Source organism: Beta vulgaris, chromosome 6 (genome assembly GCF_026745355.1).
Source record: "Beta vulgaris subsp. vulgaris cultivar EL10 chromosome 6, EL10.2, whole genome shotgun sequence".
NCBI lineage: Eukaryota > Viridiplantae > Streptophyta > Magnoliopsida > Caryophyllales > Amaranthaceae > Beta > Beta vulgaris.
The window spans coordinates 70,786,235-70,803,272 of NC_079207.1; the positions used below are offsets into that span (position 1 = coordinate 70,786,235).

Here is a 17,038-nt window from a genome sequence, read left to right on the forward strand (position 1 = left end):
TGAGTTTATCTAAACTTGTTATCCTTATACTTATTTTATAAGGACTAAAAATAAGATGAACAAATCATAAATGTTTGAGAACATTTTTATCAATTACCTAGATAGAACTCTTTGTTAGCTTGTAAAGACAGAAGTACCTCCAAACATACTCCCTCCACTTCTTTTTAATTTAGTCACTTCAATTTGAGGGAGATTCACGAAGAAAGTACAAAATTATGAAAGAAAAATTGAAAAGTTGGAGAGAAAAACTAAAAAATGTGTTAAAATATTAAAAAGTGGATAACATGAATGAAGAAAGAATATAAAGTTGATGGGACATGTTACCAAGAATAGAAAAAACAACACTGTAAAAACACAGACCAAAAAAAAAGTGTTAGATTAAAAGGAAACAGATGGAATATTATGTAGCGGTAGAAAGCTGGGAAGACAATTGTTATGCCACCAAAAACATTAAAATCTATTGCAATAGTTGACATCCAAAAGCCATTAAAGAGTATTCCCTGCTTTTCTTTTTAATTTACTCACTTCACTTTGAAAAACAATCAAGGAGAAAGTCCAAAAATAAGAGAAATTAAAAAGTGAGATAGACTAACTAAAAATCGAGAGAGAAATATGATCAGTTAGGTTATTATATTAAAAGGTGAATTTTCTTAAATATTAGGGGTATATCATATAAGATGAAAATTCCCACAAGAAATTATCTAGATTCACCATAATTCCGACCACTCTTGCTAGTATACACAAATTGCAGAAATCCCTATTTCTTTGTTTCAGCTTGAAGGCTACAAAATTCATAAAATATCCCCTTTTTTCATAGGAGCTTAACAAGTATACTTCAATTGGTGAAGTCCAGAATTCGAAAATTTTAAGTACACAGCCCTTTCGCAGAAAGTGAATATCCATTTGAAGCTCTAATAACTACATAGCCAAATCTGGCAAGAATATAAACAAGTAGAATGCAGAAAATTCCATTCGCCAGACTACTATAGCTAACCAACCGAAACAACGAAAGATTTAAGAAAAACTACGAAACCAATGAGGTTGGATCAGCCTTAAAGTGGCGGTATTGCGTATCTCCTTCCTTACTGAGATGCCTGCAACAGTTCTTTGATATCATAGCCCTGGAGCTGCAAGTGAAAGAAGAAATTGATTACATATACAACATGAAAAGATTCCAAGATCCATTGAATTATTATGGTAGTCGTTGAACATTATCCTAAAAGTGAAGCAATTCGCATAAAACTAGAGAACAACATATATGACTGTTGTGAGAAGTCCTATGTTCCTCACTGCAACCAAAAAAATAAGTACGAGCTCAAAGGGTAAATTTACAAGTTGTTTGGAAGCGGTGAATCACAAATAATAAACATTAGCCTCATGATTTCATCAGTTGCGTCAATCTAACTTATAAATACGAGAAGAGACATAGAGGGTTTACCTGTAGAAAAGTAAGGAACAGGATAACACCAGAATTCCAAAAGGCATGAATAGTGATGGAAGTCATCAAATTGCGAGTTTGAGCATATGAAAACCCCAAAGCAGTGCCTGCACAAAATTACAACCCTGCTATGTGAAATTGCATGATAATTTCACATAAATAGAACTCAAGTGGCCTCTTTACCAAAATATAAGCTTAGTATATTTTCACATGGAAAAATATTAATAAATCTTAAACATCTCCCTATTTGATTATCCAACATACTATAATCTTTACATAACTGTGAATATATAAACTTGTTTCCAGCAAACTATGTACGCTACAAAGAAACTGGAAAACACAAATCAGTTCAGAAGCACTATAAGACGCAGTTTGCCAATTGTGATTTTTTTCAACGAAATTCTTGGGTACAAATGGCACCATCTCAATTAATTGCTTAATGAGACAAAAATAACCATGGATTTGACAATATCTATAGCTCTAGCTAGTTCAATATGTCCTAATGACTTCGGCATAATACAAAACAAGTAGCCGTATATGAAATGAGAATAAGATAGACAGGAGATACCAAGAACAAACAATTGTGGGAACTGTCCAGGAGTTAGATGAGCAAGTGCAAATACAGCAGCACTGATTGCCACAGCTACCGGAGTCGGAACCCTGCAGACCACAACATGACAGACAATTATTTGATAGCAGAGCATAATATAGACAAAAGATAATAAGCCTCATATTATTCTCATTTATCTTATAGCCTGCAATGAAGTGAATTTCCAAATAAATTTCTATGTGGAGACGAGAAGCTAGCATGGACCTACGGATTGTTCTCTTTTCTACTAAGAGCACGTTTGGTTAAACATTTTTGGGCTCCAAGAAACAGAATCAATTATCTTCCCTACTTTGTTATCTTCCCTTCTCCGAACAGAATTCATCTCTTGGTGGTAATGTTTACCATTTTCTTTCCATTCCATGACTTGAACCAAACATCCAATAAAGGTAACAATTTTTGTAACCATCTCCTTCCTCTTTTTGATTTCATTCCCGTTCTATTCGACAGCTTGAACCAAACAAGACTAAGTCTCTAACGTATGCATATAAGCTAATATTCAAAATCAACCAGAGACAACCTTCAAAAAACCTTGGAACTCAGAATGAGTGCATCCATAATATGTTATCCCAAAGTGAGCTCTCAAAATTTGGCCGAAAAGCAATAACCTTACAAGCAGTGAAAAGAAGACTAGAAGGAAACACAAGAAGAAGTTGGAATAGCTTAGACAACATCCAGATTCTAATGTTCGGTCTCACAAAACACTGTACTTCAAAGTTCAGAACATCATTTGCTATCATGACCAATGAGTAGATGGAAACACAGTTCTCAACTTACTAACATCTGTGTCATCACCTAGACTCATCCATCTAACCAATCAGATCAGAACCATGAAGCTGTCACGTCTCTTGCGCATTAATGACTAAATAACTTTCTTAGATGGTAATTTTTTTTTGATATAGAGGGGGGGGGGGGGGGTAAGAGATACAGTAAGGTGATCAAAGGTCCATTAAATCAAGCAGAAAGAAAAAATAGTCTTAGCTAATTGTTACATAAAAACCTCACAACTCACAAGTATATGCCCGAAGAGAGAGAAACTAGCATTACTTCACAACCAAATCATTCCCACAAACGAAACAGGACAACCCATCAAAAGTATTTGTGCCTTCAGACCTTCCAAATTTCACATAATGGACCTGGAAATAATGTAAGACAGGAAGTGCAGTAGACCACCTAAAAGGTAAACCCCATGTATTTAAGAGCAGCATTGCGTCCTCACTTCGACAATTCAAGCATAATATTAACTATTCACCATGTAGCATAAGTGTTGAATTCCAGTTAGAGAAATTCAACAACCACCAAAAAATATATTAAAAAGTTCACCGAATTCTTTATTAAAAGTGGTTAAAAGTCTTGGAGATATTGACCGAATTTCGAGCATACCATTTCGTCATGGATACCATAAAAAACCCTCTAAATACAGTTTCTTCAAGTATTGGAGCAAGAACACCAGTGACTGCCAACAAGGAGATTGTGCTGAAAACAAATAGAAAAAACGCTCAGCAATAAAATAGATGCTCAGGAGTCAGGTGTAGATAATAGAAAAAAAACTTGGGATATTGCACCTTGTTCCCTTGAGGTTTAAAAGAATGCAAAAGGTATCCTCATGTTCTTAGAAATCCCCCCTATAGTCCTATACCCCTAAAAATCAACCATTTACCTTTATGGACTAACAAAGGTAACCTCTGTCGAATAAACAACCCCAAATAAGTAAATCTGACAAAGAAAATACTCTATATACTGCTGAGTATTCAAGATATGCATGAGGTACCCTGTGTTTATATAACGAGTTTATTTACATTACTAGTTGTCAGTAAGTGGTGGATATTTTGCAGACCACGGTGTGTTTTTTAGAACACGAGGGTAACTCGTGCATTCGTCTAAAATCTCAGGGGTACAAGATGCAAAATCCCATAACACTTTGATGCCAAGAAGTACAGAAGACATGTCTAAGGATCATAATAAGAACATATACTTGTTCCAAAAAGATGAAAAATTTTGAAAGCATAATAACATAATGTAAAAAGGCACAATGATTATGTACTTTCTAAAAAGCTACCTGATATCTGATGATCCAATCAGTGGCAGCAAGCGAACTAAAGCATCAGTCTGAAATAAGAATAGAAGTTGATAAGCGCCCCTACCACAGTTAGAACTTGAAAATAGCTATGATATCAGTGAGATATATGATGAAGCATCCAAAATAACAACCCAAACAAACATAATCTCCAATAGGTTTAAAACACAAGAATGATATACAACATAAAAACGCCTTCCAGTTTAATTAATTAATCATATAAGGTCACAAAGAAAACCCAAAATAAGCACATATTAGTTTCTTTTATGAGAGGGGAACACATGAGTTTCTTTTTTGAGGGGGGCACATATTAAATGGGTCCATTATTAAAAATCAGTAAACATGTGTGTTGTGAATCTTACTTGTGTTGATTTCATGTTTTGAAGTATTACTTAGTGTGTTATGTATTTCACTTCGTAGTTGTGTTCCTAAATTCTAGACAGTGTTCCTTTCTTAGTCATGCCAATATAAGGCATTCTACTGTAACTTCTCATTTGGAATGAAATACTGTAGCTTCTCTCTTTCAGTTGTGATTCACTTCAAAATCACCAACATGGCACCTGTAATCCTTTGGCTTGTTAAGCTTGATAATCATAACTCATAAGTGTTCATCATTAATGTTCCAATTCAAATGGCATCAGATAGTTTTTTTCTTTCCATAATCCATTCCCATCTCCAAAGGAGTAAATTATCATTCATGGGCCACCAATACCAAATCCTATTTGAATGCTTTGAGTTTAAGGGATGTTATTGAGAGTGATGTTGACCAACAAAATTTTGTAGAGAATGAGATACTACATATTTTCTCATTTCAAGGAAGAACTATTGTTCTAGAGTTGCAAGGGAGAAGCCCTTCTAGAAAAAAAATTGTTGTTTTAGACCAAATAGAAAGTTGAAGCAAAAGGCTTTATATAGGCTTAAGAAACAAACTAGGAACACAACTAGGAAGTGAAATATGTGACTCGCTATCTAATTTTCCATATAAATATGACTCACACTTCTTCGATATGGTTGATGTGCATCACATCACCTACTTAAATTGACTTTTGATGCAGGTACATTATCACCAACAACATTATGGTCAACATCATGGATAACAACATTATGGTCACTTATGGGAGTGATCATGGATAACAACATTCTTTCCATGGAGCAAATCTCACCCATAACATTTAACATTATGGTCACTTGTATGCTTGTCGGTTATTCATTTTTCAATCTATAATTCTTTACCAATTCCCCAAATTTGTTGCATATAAAACATTTTGGTCCACTTATGCTAATGATCTTTTTCTTCATGACCATGCTAGAGACATACTACATCCGTTAGTTTGTAATTCTTACACTTCACTTTGGGGGATAACCAATGCAAGGCACAAAAGAGCGCGACAAAAGTGCACCGAGAGCTGATTTTGTTTTGGAAAATGTAAAAAACATTAAGTATTAGAGGAGAGAAAGAAATGGGGTAGTTGGGATGGTTTTTGGTGGGTTAATAGAACTGATAGTGAGCCAAATGAGGTAAAAAAGTGAGTAAATGTGATGTGACATGTTATCATATATAAATAAAGTGAAAGTGTAACAATTTCATAGAAACGGTCGAAAAAGGAAGGTATAACAAATTAACAAATGAAAACAAATGCAGGTAGTATGCCATTAAAACCAACAAACTTTTGTTTGCTAAAAACAATTCACTTTATTTCTCTTCCAAAAATTGGTAGGTGAGCCCCACATCTTTTGTTTGTTAGGTTTAAATAACTGTGAGTGTTCATCACTTCATCCTTAAATAATTTCCAAATGCCATCAAGTTTCTCTTTCCATTCTTATTTTTGAAGGAATCGTTCATGGATCATGAAAAAAAATCCTATTCAAAAGCATTAAGTTTATGAGATTATCAAGAATGATGTTAACCTTACTCATATTCTACACAATCCTAACACTAACTCCAATAAGAACGCAAGATGAAGAATGGCAAGTAAACCAAGGATCCTTTCTTGTCAACAATTGGCCATGCCAAAAGAAATATCACACAACAGCATCACCAAAAATTCTTGGGGAAAAAATTGAGGATTTAAAGGGAAACAAATCTAATAAGTTAATCCACACATTAAATCTCAAAGGGGAGTTTGAGATGTTGGGATTTTGGGAATGAAGAAAATTAAAGATGTCAAAGAATATGGGAGTACATTGATGTCCATTGTCAACCAAATTAAACTACTTGGTGGAGAATTTTTACACCAAAGAGTGGTGGACAAGCTTTTACTGACTCTTTCAGAAAGGTACGAGATACTCGAATTTCTTCTCTCCAAGATATCAAAGATTGATAAAAGCTAACATTTGGGGATTAGATAATCTTCCTACCGTGGATTAAAAAAGAACATTGAGAAATGGAGATGGTGAAAACAAAGTTGAAGGAGTCAATATGGTTAAGCCTTCATATTCAAAAGGGAAAGGAAAGACTCTTCAAAAAGTGAGAAGCGTGGTCATGAAAAGGAAGATTTTTAGCATATTGGAAAACCAAAATGCTAAAGAAAACGAATAGACGTGACACAAGTGGCCATGGAAGAAACATTGTTTTAATTTTATGGGTGAGATGTACACCATGGAGAGAATTGCTCCAAAGAGTAAGTGTTGGTGATATCATGTATCAACAATTTATATAGACGATGAGATGTGCATCACAATTTCACAAATATTAAAGAGATGTACACCATGGAGGGAATTGCTCCAAAGAGTGAGTGTTGGTGATATCATGCATCAATAAATTATATAGACGATGAAATGTGCATCACATATATCAAAGAGATGTACTTCATAAATTTACGAAATTTGAAGGGAGAGTGTTAGATTAGTCCTTCAACTTAGTGAAGTTAGTCAGGAGTCAATTTGTTTCATTCTGTTAGGGGGGTACTTATTTAATGGGTTTATTAGTAAGGCATGTGTGTTGTAGATCTACTTCCTCAATGCTGGTAGCAACAAGTGTGGGTTTGGTTAGCATATTTTACTTGTGTTGATTTCTTGTTCGGTAAAATATTAGATAGTGGGATACGTATTCCACTTGCTACTTGCATTCCTAAGTTCTAGCCAATATCATATCCTTTTAATGTAACTTTCTGATTTACTTCAACATAACCAACTGTAATCACATTGAAAAAACCTCAATTCCATAAAGTCACAAAAGCAACTTCAAAAACTTTGAAGATGTCATAATAAGAACACTGGTCAAACATCATAGACATATGCTTTCTGGATATTCCGCATGTACTATCCCTTTCCGACTATGTGCCCAAGTTGACTATCTAGAGACTAACTTCTACATTTTTTTAGAGAAAAATTTCTTGTAATATATATATATATATATATATATATATATATATATATAGAGAGAGAGAGAGAGAGAGAGAGGCAAGATCACATGAGAATGCCCTTACATGAGAAATGAGAATGAATCTCAACCACACGATTGGTTTAGAGTTACAATACTTATTCATTAGAGTTATATCCCTCTAAAAAAAATTGAATTCAAAAAAAAAAATTATTTTTTTCGAATTTTTTTTTTCAAATATTTTGTTTTTGGAGTTACATCACTTTTTCATTAGAGTTACATCACTTATTGATAAGAGTTATAGCGTGTAAAATTCATTCTCATTTCTCATATAAGTATGCATTCTCATATGAACTCACTTCTATATATATATATATATATATATATATATATAATTAGTTTGAGAAATATTATTGGTCAATTATATATCTTGGAAACTGTGAGAAGTCCACTGGGTATGGTGGGATAGAGAAATTACAAGTTAAGATTGCACCTCACTTCGAGCTTAGGTGAGAAAAAAACTCAAATTTCCATCAAGATCCAGCATTGCATATAATCCTAACCTCTCTTTGTGGGTTCTCACCGCTAAAGAAGGATAAGGCTACTCCTGTTAATGCAATGGCTCCAAGAGCACCAGCAAGACCAATCCCAGCCCATAACAGCCATCCTTTTTGTAAGTTGAATGGTTCCCTGAGATCTGGCAACATTCATTCATGTTAAGCTCTGATAAAGACCGAACTAGAAAATCATTAATTCAGTGTCTTGATATAATATTTATACTTCCTCCGTTCTAAATTAACTGCAACTTTTCCCTTTTTTGAAAGTTTTGCATTGATAGCAACATTTCCCTTATTTGGTAACCCCCTCCCTCCCACACAGACACACACATCACATGGGTCATACCCTTTATCTATCTGTATCCCTCTCCTCCTTCCATGGCTTTTTTATGAAATGTACCAAGGGGTGATATTGCAATAATAGTAGGACGGAGGAAGTATAAATAATTTTAAGATATAAGAAGAAAAAATAAAGCAACTCTTCACATTCAAGGAAAAATGACCAATAAAAATAATCCTCCAGCAAGTTGAGCTAGTAAAGAGGAATTTGCAAATCCTTATATAAACTTGATGGTTGGATCCAGTAAAGCAAAGTTGAACTTGTATATGACAAATGAAAGTACTTAAAGAGTCTTGGAGAGTATACCATAGCGATAGAAGTCATCAGGTAGTGGCTCAAAGGATTTGGTGAGACTGAAAAGGACTCCTAACACAACTGCAGTAGTTATGCTGCACACAAAAAAAATTCCGACATCTTAGCTTCATTAGTGCCAAAAACATATTTGCAATAACAACGAGATACACAAGACTAGATGATCATGGAAAGTTACCAAATGCTCATTACTAGCACAGAATATCAACCTCTTTTCTTACGTTCCTTTCAATTAAATACATCATGCTGTGACAAATTAAATTTGACTATGTAGTCATAATTCATAAATGCAGGTCAAATATTTTACATGTGCCAAGACCAACAAAAAACTTTGTCCAGACATGAGAACTCCACGCATTTGATCAATTCTAAGTCATACAATCTATTAGTTACTCAAATCCGACTTTAAAATGGCCTATCACAGCATTACAATTAATCCAGCTCTTGACTCTGAATTCAAAACTAAAACCCTAGTTAATAAATCAAGAGTACTTATCAATGAATAAGGCATCCAAAATATATTCCAGGATGATACATTCAAAAGCTTTCTATAATAGGCAACCTATTCCAAGTTACATTATGAGGTCATTTATGATAGATAAATATAATTTTAAAGCTAAATTCTTGTATTAAACCATCACATCAGCAACTTCTACCTTATAATAAAGGAAATTCTACATGGCAGCTCTCAACTTTTGCCAAATCTATTTGGTGGTCAAAAAAGGGATACATGTCAAAACACAGCCCATTTCCCTCCCCTTTGTCCCTCCATGTCAACCTATACCTCCCTACCACCCTCCATAGCCACAGTGCCACCACAAACACTTTCCAACCCACCAGAAGACCGTTATTGCACTGGCAATAGTTCCTTTTCCCCTTCACTGACATTGTTCAATGATGAGTCGTTATTAGTCTTAGGGGCATATTAAGTAGCATTTAACTCAATTTTAGAGCATTTAGGACTAATTTTGCGTTCATTTAATTCTATTTAGTTCCAGGTTACTTCATGGGTTGTTTTCTTGTCTTTGAATGGTTTTTCTAGATAATGAGACATCCTTGATTCTTGTGGGGTTTTGCAATCTTGATTTAATGGGTGAAGTAGTGAAACACGGTCATACGTCATGTAACACAAGAACACGACCGTGTTATTTCTATGGACGCATGTCAGTAGCTACTGGAATGAAGAATCAGCACAACACGCTTGTGTCATTTGTGACACGCCCATGTTCTCCCTTTTTCCAAGAGTCATAGAGTTCTGTTTCAGCGAAGATTTTGGATGCTACAAGTCAACACGTCAGTGTCACTTTTGACACAAGTGTGTTGCCTTATAATCTTTGAGGCAGAAGCATCAATTTTGGAAGACTTTATGTAATTACAGGTTAACACGTCTGTGTCATTTTGTGACATGGCCGTGTTGATCCGTTAAGTAGCGACTTTTCTTTCACCACTTATTCAGTCGATTATGTTAATTTAGGGACTATAAAAACTCTTTATTCATATTATGATGGCACTTAGGTCATATTATGTAGTTTTTAGAGAGAGAAACTCATCGAAATTTCATATGTTCTTAAAAATTGCAAATTTGCAACTTTCATCAGTTAATTCAAGCAGTATATTTTCTTATCCCTTCTCTTTTATTTGTTTAAGATGAATTTCAACTATTCTTCTCTAGTTTATTTGTTTAACTTGATCATGTGTAAGTAGTTCTTTAATCTAGGGTTAGGTTGAGCCCTAACCATGATTAATGTATGAATCTTCCCTAAATACCTATATTGACCGGATTATACGTTCATGCTTAATTGAATTGTGCTATTTATTAATGCTAGTTCAGACTAGATTTGGTATTGTTGAACCTAATATCTTGATTATCAACAACATTTGGACTTAGATGGTTTTGATTAATTCAATAAGGGATGAAGTTCTCCATGAAAATAGGAATGATTGCATGTTAGGGAAGTCCTTAATACTCGAGAGAGATTATTGCTATTCTAAAGGAACAAGGGTATTTATGAGTAAACACTTGGTCTGTTCTGGCAACACCTACCTCCTATTGATACAGAGGTGTTTGCAAGAAGGATGCAATTTTTACGAGACCGCATCAAGTGTTGGAAGACAGGAAACAAGCCCTCATCAAAGAAAAACGAAATCTGCTTGTTTAGGCCACCAAACTCGCCCACAATGAAGGGGGAGACTAGAATAGAAGAGTTTGTCGACTCTTTCTATCATATTTAAATAAGTGTCGGTAGACGCAAAGTTGTGTGCTATAATATATATGGTCTTCTTTGTCTTTGTTTGATGGCGGTCTACAGCGATGCTAAGTATTTTTGTTTGGTGGACATTAATTACGATGCTAAGTGTCTTTGTTTGCTTTTCTTTGTTGTGTTTACATGTATGTGCCAAAACCTAGTCTAAAGTGTTCAATGTCTATATTAATATAATTTTTTTCATAAAAATGTGTCGCAATACAATATGAAAGTTGAAATAAGGTGTAAGCTAAGTGTACTACTGGAGATGTGCTTATGTTGCCTTTCCAGCTCTCAAGGAAGATTGGAAGTAGGTACCTATTACACAATCTCCGATTTCTCTCTTTCTCGCAGTGAGTGAACTACTAGCAATTCTCAAAAGAAGGACTAGGGGGAATGATTAAATAAGAAGAAAGTCTTCTTCCTCTCGTCGACTGGTCACTCATGCTTGAAACAAAAAGAATAACCTTACCATTCTAGATAAGCATAAGTAATTTGTCTTGGAGGGCTATGACTTGTTTTCAGAAACGACACCCCGGGAATTTGGTAGCATATTAGTGTTTGGGCCTCCCCTTACTTCAGGTGATGAGGCACAACTCTAAACCCGATAACACCCCTCGTCTGAAAGTCTTAAGGGCAATATGAGTACAGCATCACTTGGCGAATATACTAAAACTGCTAGTAACAAAGAGAAGATAATCATGGCTTGGAAGATGGGGATACAAATTCTCATGTCCAACAAGTGCTCCTTAATGCGGCTTTGTAGTCCTTAGGGACCGAAGCCCTGAGCATGAAATTTCAATGACTACTCAGTTAAACTATGTTCTAAATAACCGCAAAGTCCAATACGAAAAAATAGACAGTTGAATGCAGCAAAAGAACAATGCTAGACATGGAGTGAAAACACTCCAAATTCTTACCTTTGATCCAGAAACAGTATTTCTGCCTTTTCATCTAATGTCAAATCTCCAAAATTAAATCCAAGATATGGCAATGCTTGAGTCACTATCAATCCTGTCAGCACAAAACTGCCTGAACAAATATTAGCTACCTCGGCTCAAAAAAAAAAACTCAAACATGGTGAAAAAGCCAAGACAAAAGCATTTGAGCAAATTTATTTAAGATTACTCCTCAAAAGTCATATGACCTCCATCCAATTGACAATAGTTTGACAGTTGACTTGTTCGAACTTTCAATCGTTGATTTCATTGAATGACCATTTACATTTTATGTACGATGTTGAAATATATAGAGATTATACTTCTAAAAATTACTTAAAACAGGTTTCAAAAGTTATAATACTTCCTCCGTTTCTTTTTACTCGCTACACTTTCCATTATGGGAAGTTTCACATTACTTGCTACACTTCTTTTTTGGGCAATAAACTCTCTCTATATCTCTCCTCCCACATGGGTCCCTTTTCTTTTTACTCTCTACCTCTCTCTTCTCCAAAAATTGCCTAGGAGTCCGTGAAATGAGAAGTGTAGCGAGTAAAAAGAAACGGAGGAAGTATTACATTTACAACCAACATATTTTTCAAAGTAATAATTGTATTCCCATCATTCTATCTGGAAGGTTATAACTATATAACATTGCCCATCTTTTTTGCTCCAAAATGACCAACTTTCCTTGTCTTTAGTCGCCTAATGAATGTTGATCTATCTGTTTTCCCCCCTTCTTGTAAACTTATATGTGTGACTGTCCCCAAGCGTACAAAGATTTTGGTCACATCACAATTTGTGATATACCTTTCCAAGGATCTCTCATATAATCACACTTCCCAAATTCAAAATAGTTGTTCATTTACTCTACCTCACACCTTCGAGTATTTTGCCAAAAATAAAACCAACACACTTACTACCTTATTTTATTGTTAGGGAAGAAACCTAGATTACACCCTAAAAAAGGATTATCTAACTCAAAAAATTAAACCGAAAAGAAAAGAAAGGAACAAGAGCCACTCCAAGTAACCATAAAACCATCCAATTAGTTCACTTCCCTACAACAAAAGACACGTTGACACTTTTAAACCTCAGATGCAGTCATGGAGCAACTTTCGCAGGCCATGCAGAATTGTAGGTAGCTTGCAGCTGTCGAGGCCTAATATCTTGGTTGTGATAGGCTCAAAAGCCTTTACAATGAGATGACGCGGCTGAGATTTAATACTAGACCTTCACTATAACTATAAGTAAACTACCTCCACATCCCAGTTCCCAGATAACATTGAAGAATTTGCCATACCCTTTGATAGAATTGCTCACACACAGATCATCATCTTCAATTACCATTTTTAACTCCATAAAGGATTGCCTTTTCTCTTCCCTCTCAGAGTGCCAAAGATTGGGCAAGCAAAATATATACTAACCCAAACTCAAGAAAACAGATACTTTGTTCATCTATCACTATTTGCCGTTGAGTTATACTCTACTCACAGCGAGCTAACCTTGTGCATTGATACAATGATATACCACAGAACATAACTTTCCATAGAATGTTGCAGAAACATTCTTATAGTAATTCTTTGTCTCTTAAAAACCTCCTACTATGAGCTTCTCGCCTTCGTCTTAACTAGGGGTGATAATGAGCCTGGCTTGTTCGCGAACGGTTCGGGCTCGGCTCGGTCAAAACTTGACTCGTGGTGGCTCGGCTCGAGACTTTAACGACCCGAGTTGAGCTGAGCTAGGCAAAGCTCGGCTCGAGAGCTCGTGAATGGGTCGATTATACTTTTATATGGAAAAATAATATATTTATATATACACATATATATATTAACCTAGATATTGCACGTAATTAGTTAATAGTTTCTTTGTTTAACAGAAAACCTATAAATCTCAAATATTATAAAAGGAAAAACAAATAAAACATGTAAAAGACTAGGGGTGATAAAGAGTCAAGCTTGTTCGTGAACAGTTCGAGCTTGACTCGTTCAACATTTGGCAAAGCTCGGCTCGAACAAAGTTCGACTAGTTAAGCTTCGAGCTCGGCTCGAGCTCGAATGAACTTAAACGAACACAAGCCGAGCAAACCAGAGTTTGGGCTCGACTCGACCAATAAGCAACCCCAGTGGCGGACCTAGAAGGGGACATGGGGGTACAGCTGTATCCCCAAATTCAAAAAAAAAAAAAAAAATCAGTAAAAAAAAAAAAAAAAAATTCGCGCAGCAGAGCAGCGTTTCCAAGATTCAGTTCATTTTTTTCTCACGCAGCAGAACTCCTCTTTCTTCTCTCTCTCCTCTCTCTCACATAATAACGGCCGACACGCCGCCCGCCGGTGGCCCAATTCGCAGTTCGCGACCAGTACGACAGTACCCACGCCGGTCGCCGGTGCCGCGGTGGCCCAATTCGCTGAACTCATTCCGTCATTCGCAAATCGCAGCTTCTTGTAAGTTCTTAGTTCTTACTTCTTATTCTTAGTTTATACTTTTGTGTTTTAATTTCAGATTTTTCTACTTTTCTAAGTTTATATATTGTTAGATTCTTAATTTAATTGAATATTTAGATGTAAATTGTTGAATTTGAACATTGGTGATTAATTAGTTAGGGTTTATACTTTTCAACTTTTGTGTTCTAATTTCAGATTTTTCATCTTTTTAAAGTTTATATATTGTTAGATTCTAAATTTAATTGAATATTTAGATGTAAATTGCTGAATTTGAACATTTGTGATTAATTAGTTAGGGTTTATACTTCTGTTTTCTAATTTCAGATTTTTCATCTTTTCTACGTTTATATATTGTTAGATTCTTAATTTAATTGAATATTTAGATGTAAATTGTTGAATTTGAACATTGGTGATTAATTAATAATTAGTTAGGGTTTACTTATTGAAATTCGAATGATTTTTTGACAATTAATTTTATGAATTCAATTAGGAAATGACAAATGATACACCCAAGTCAAGTAAATCCAAGGGAAAACAAATTAAGCAACCCGATCTTCGACAATTTTTGTGTTTGTTGTAAGACTTATGTATTGAACTTTTTTCTACTATTTTTGTGTTTGTTGTACGTTCGTAACTTCGTATCCCCATATTCAAATTCCTGGGTCCGCCACTGAGTCTTAACCTCACCCCCGCAAAACACCACACCCCCACCAAAAACTAAAAACTATCATTTAAAAGAATCATAATGTGAAGTTGAAAATGACAAAAAGAGATGGGAGTAAACAACCTTATCCCACAAGCAAGCGATGTGAGCGAAATCGTCTGCCACGGCCAAGGCACATCCCAACGCTTCAGAATCGGCCAATCCGGTCCACCTCCCTACACAACCACGACAACAAAATCAACATCAATAACAGCAACAATTGATTTTTTTACAAAGAACCCAATTGACTTTCCACATACAAGCAAACCCAAATGCAGGTTCAATCCCAATTCTCAAAACCAGTTGAAAATAACCCTAATATACAATCAAAAACCCAATTCACAAACCCAAAATTACACTCCAAATTATTCCAACATATACCATATGGTCCATACATCATACATGAACATATAAAAATGAACAATTAAGAGATTAAATAATTCAAATGAAATAAAAATTAAAGTCAACATAATTCAGTTGTTACATCTACTACTGAAGTTAACAATTCAGTTAGCATATGGGTACCTTTGGTTGAGGATTATTGCTGGATTTATTATAAGAGCAAGCAACTGAAAGTAATCTTGTTGAAGAACCCAACTTTGATCTTCCATTAACAGTAAACTTGGGAAGTAGAAAACTATGAGAATTGTAAGGGGGAGGTTGAGCCAATAAAGAAAGAGAATTGGTGTTAATTGAAAGGGAAATACATTGTTTTGGTCTAAAATTCAAGGAATTTGATTTTTGATGGGTGAAAATTTTGCAGGAGAGAGAAGGGGATAAAGTAGGCGAGAATAGAGTTGACGCCATTAAAGCGCAGGGGAAGAGAGAGAATTGCGTGGAACGAAGAGTACTCGGGATTAAAATGCAGAAACAGAAAGATAAGGGAGGAAAAACCGAAAAACAGACAAACTTGTTGAGTTGTTGTAATACTACCTCCGTTCTTTTTTAGTTGCAACGTTTGACAAATTGCACTATTCATGTTCTCTTATTTGACCACATTTATTGATTTATATATTAAACAAAATATAGTCATGTGGGGTCTTGTTTGATTCGTTTCGATGTAAGCTTTCATAATATCAAATTTTTATAATTTTTACTTACATACAATTAGAGATAAAACGATTTGAAATTGTACATTGGCAAGCGTGAAAGTCAAAATGTTGCAACTAAATAAAAACAGAGGTAGTATACTCTAGGTAAACAGTGAACGGATAAATACGGCGTTTTAGCTTTGCCGCTTAAGATTATATGTTTGACTGTACATTGTAGTGCCAGTGATTGTACATTGCAGTGATAATTTACCGGGCACTATATATATCCAAGTCGTGGAAGAAAATAAGATACACAATTACAATAGCATTTTCTCTCAATCTTGCTTAAAAATCTCTCTAAATTACAAGACATTTTCAGCACCAATTCGCTTTACTATCAAAAAGTAGTTCTTCTCAATTGCTACTAATTTTTTTTCAAAAGAAAAAGAAAGGATCACTAATGTAATAAGATCAATACTATTCATAATAATGTATCTCTTTGTAGTGTATACTTTATTATAAAACGTAATAGTGTATCTTGCGCCACAAATCCGGCACAAGGAATTGGTAGTACACCCCAACGCCTCAACACTCACGTTAATAGCCATGTCGGCGAACGTCGACAAACCACCGTCCCCAACCTCAATGATAACCGTCCTCCGGAATCACCAAGTGAAATCCGGCAAACTCCTGATAATAACAAAAGGAGTAGGGACGATGAAGGTCCTTCCGTTAGCAGCAAGCGACGATAAAGTAATAATCTAGTGGTATCGGCTCGATCGCTGCCAAGCAAGTCGCGCCACCTTTATGGAGGGCAAAAGACCTTGCATTTTAAAGTCATCTATGGACGGACTATACGGAGGGGCTATTCTGTTGAACTTTGCCGCCTAAATGGACAGGCTCCGCCGTCTGGATGGACAGGTTCCACCGCCTGGATGGATGGCTAACACTACAAAGAGGAAGAATTTTTCGCCGAAAAATAGTTATAATGGTGGAACTACCTACTACCTTTTTTTTGCTGTTTTTC

The 17,038-nt window shown here is 35.2% G+C and overlaps 1 protein-coding gene across 1 annotated transcript; it reads right to left on the reverse strand.

The window, feature by feature from the left end:
- Positions 1 to 745: 745 nt before the first annotated feature.
- On the reverse strand, positions 746 to 15,851 carry LOC104897927 (hypothetical protein). The gene is made up of 10 exons (XM_010684894.4): positions 15,506 to 15,851; positions 15,065 to 15,156; positions 11,817 to 11,924; positions 8,648 to 8,730; positions 8,008 to 8,141; positions 4,105 to 4,154; positions 3,429 to 3,521; positions 2,007 to 2,098; positions 1,439 to 1,545; positions 746 to 1,127 (listed from the first exon to the last, which is right to left on the reverse strand). Exons 1-10 carry the CDS (start codon positions 15,785 to 15,787, stop codon positions 1,083 to 1,085), a joined length of 1,086 nt encoding a protein of 361 aa, XP_010683196.2. The 5' UTR covers positions 15,788 to 15,851; the 3' UTR covers positions 746 to 1,082.
- Between the last annotated feature and the right edge of the window lie 1,187 nt (positions 15,852 to 17,038).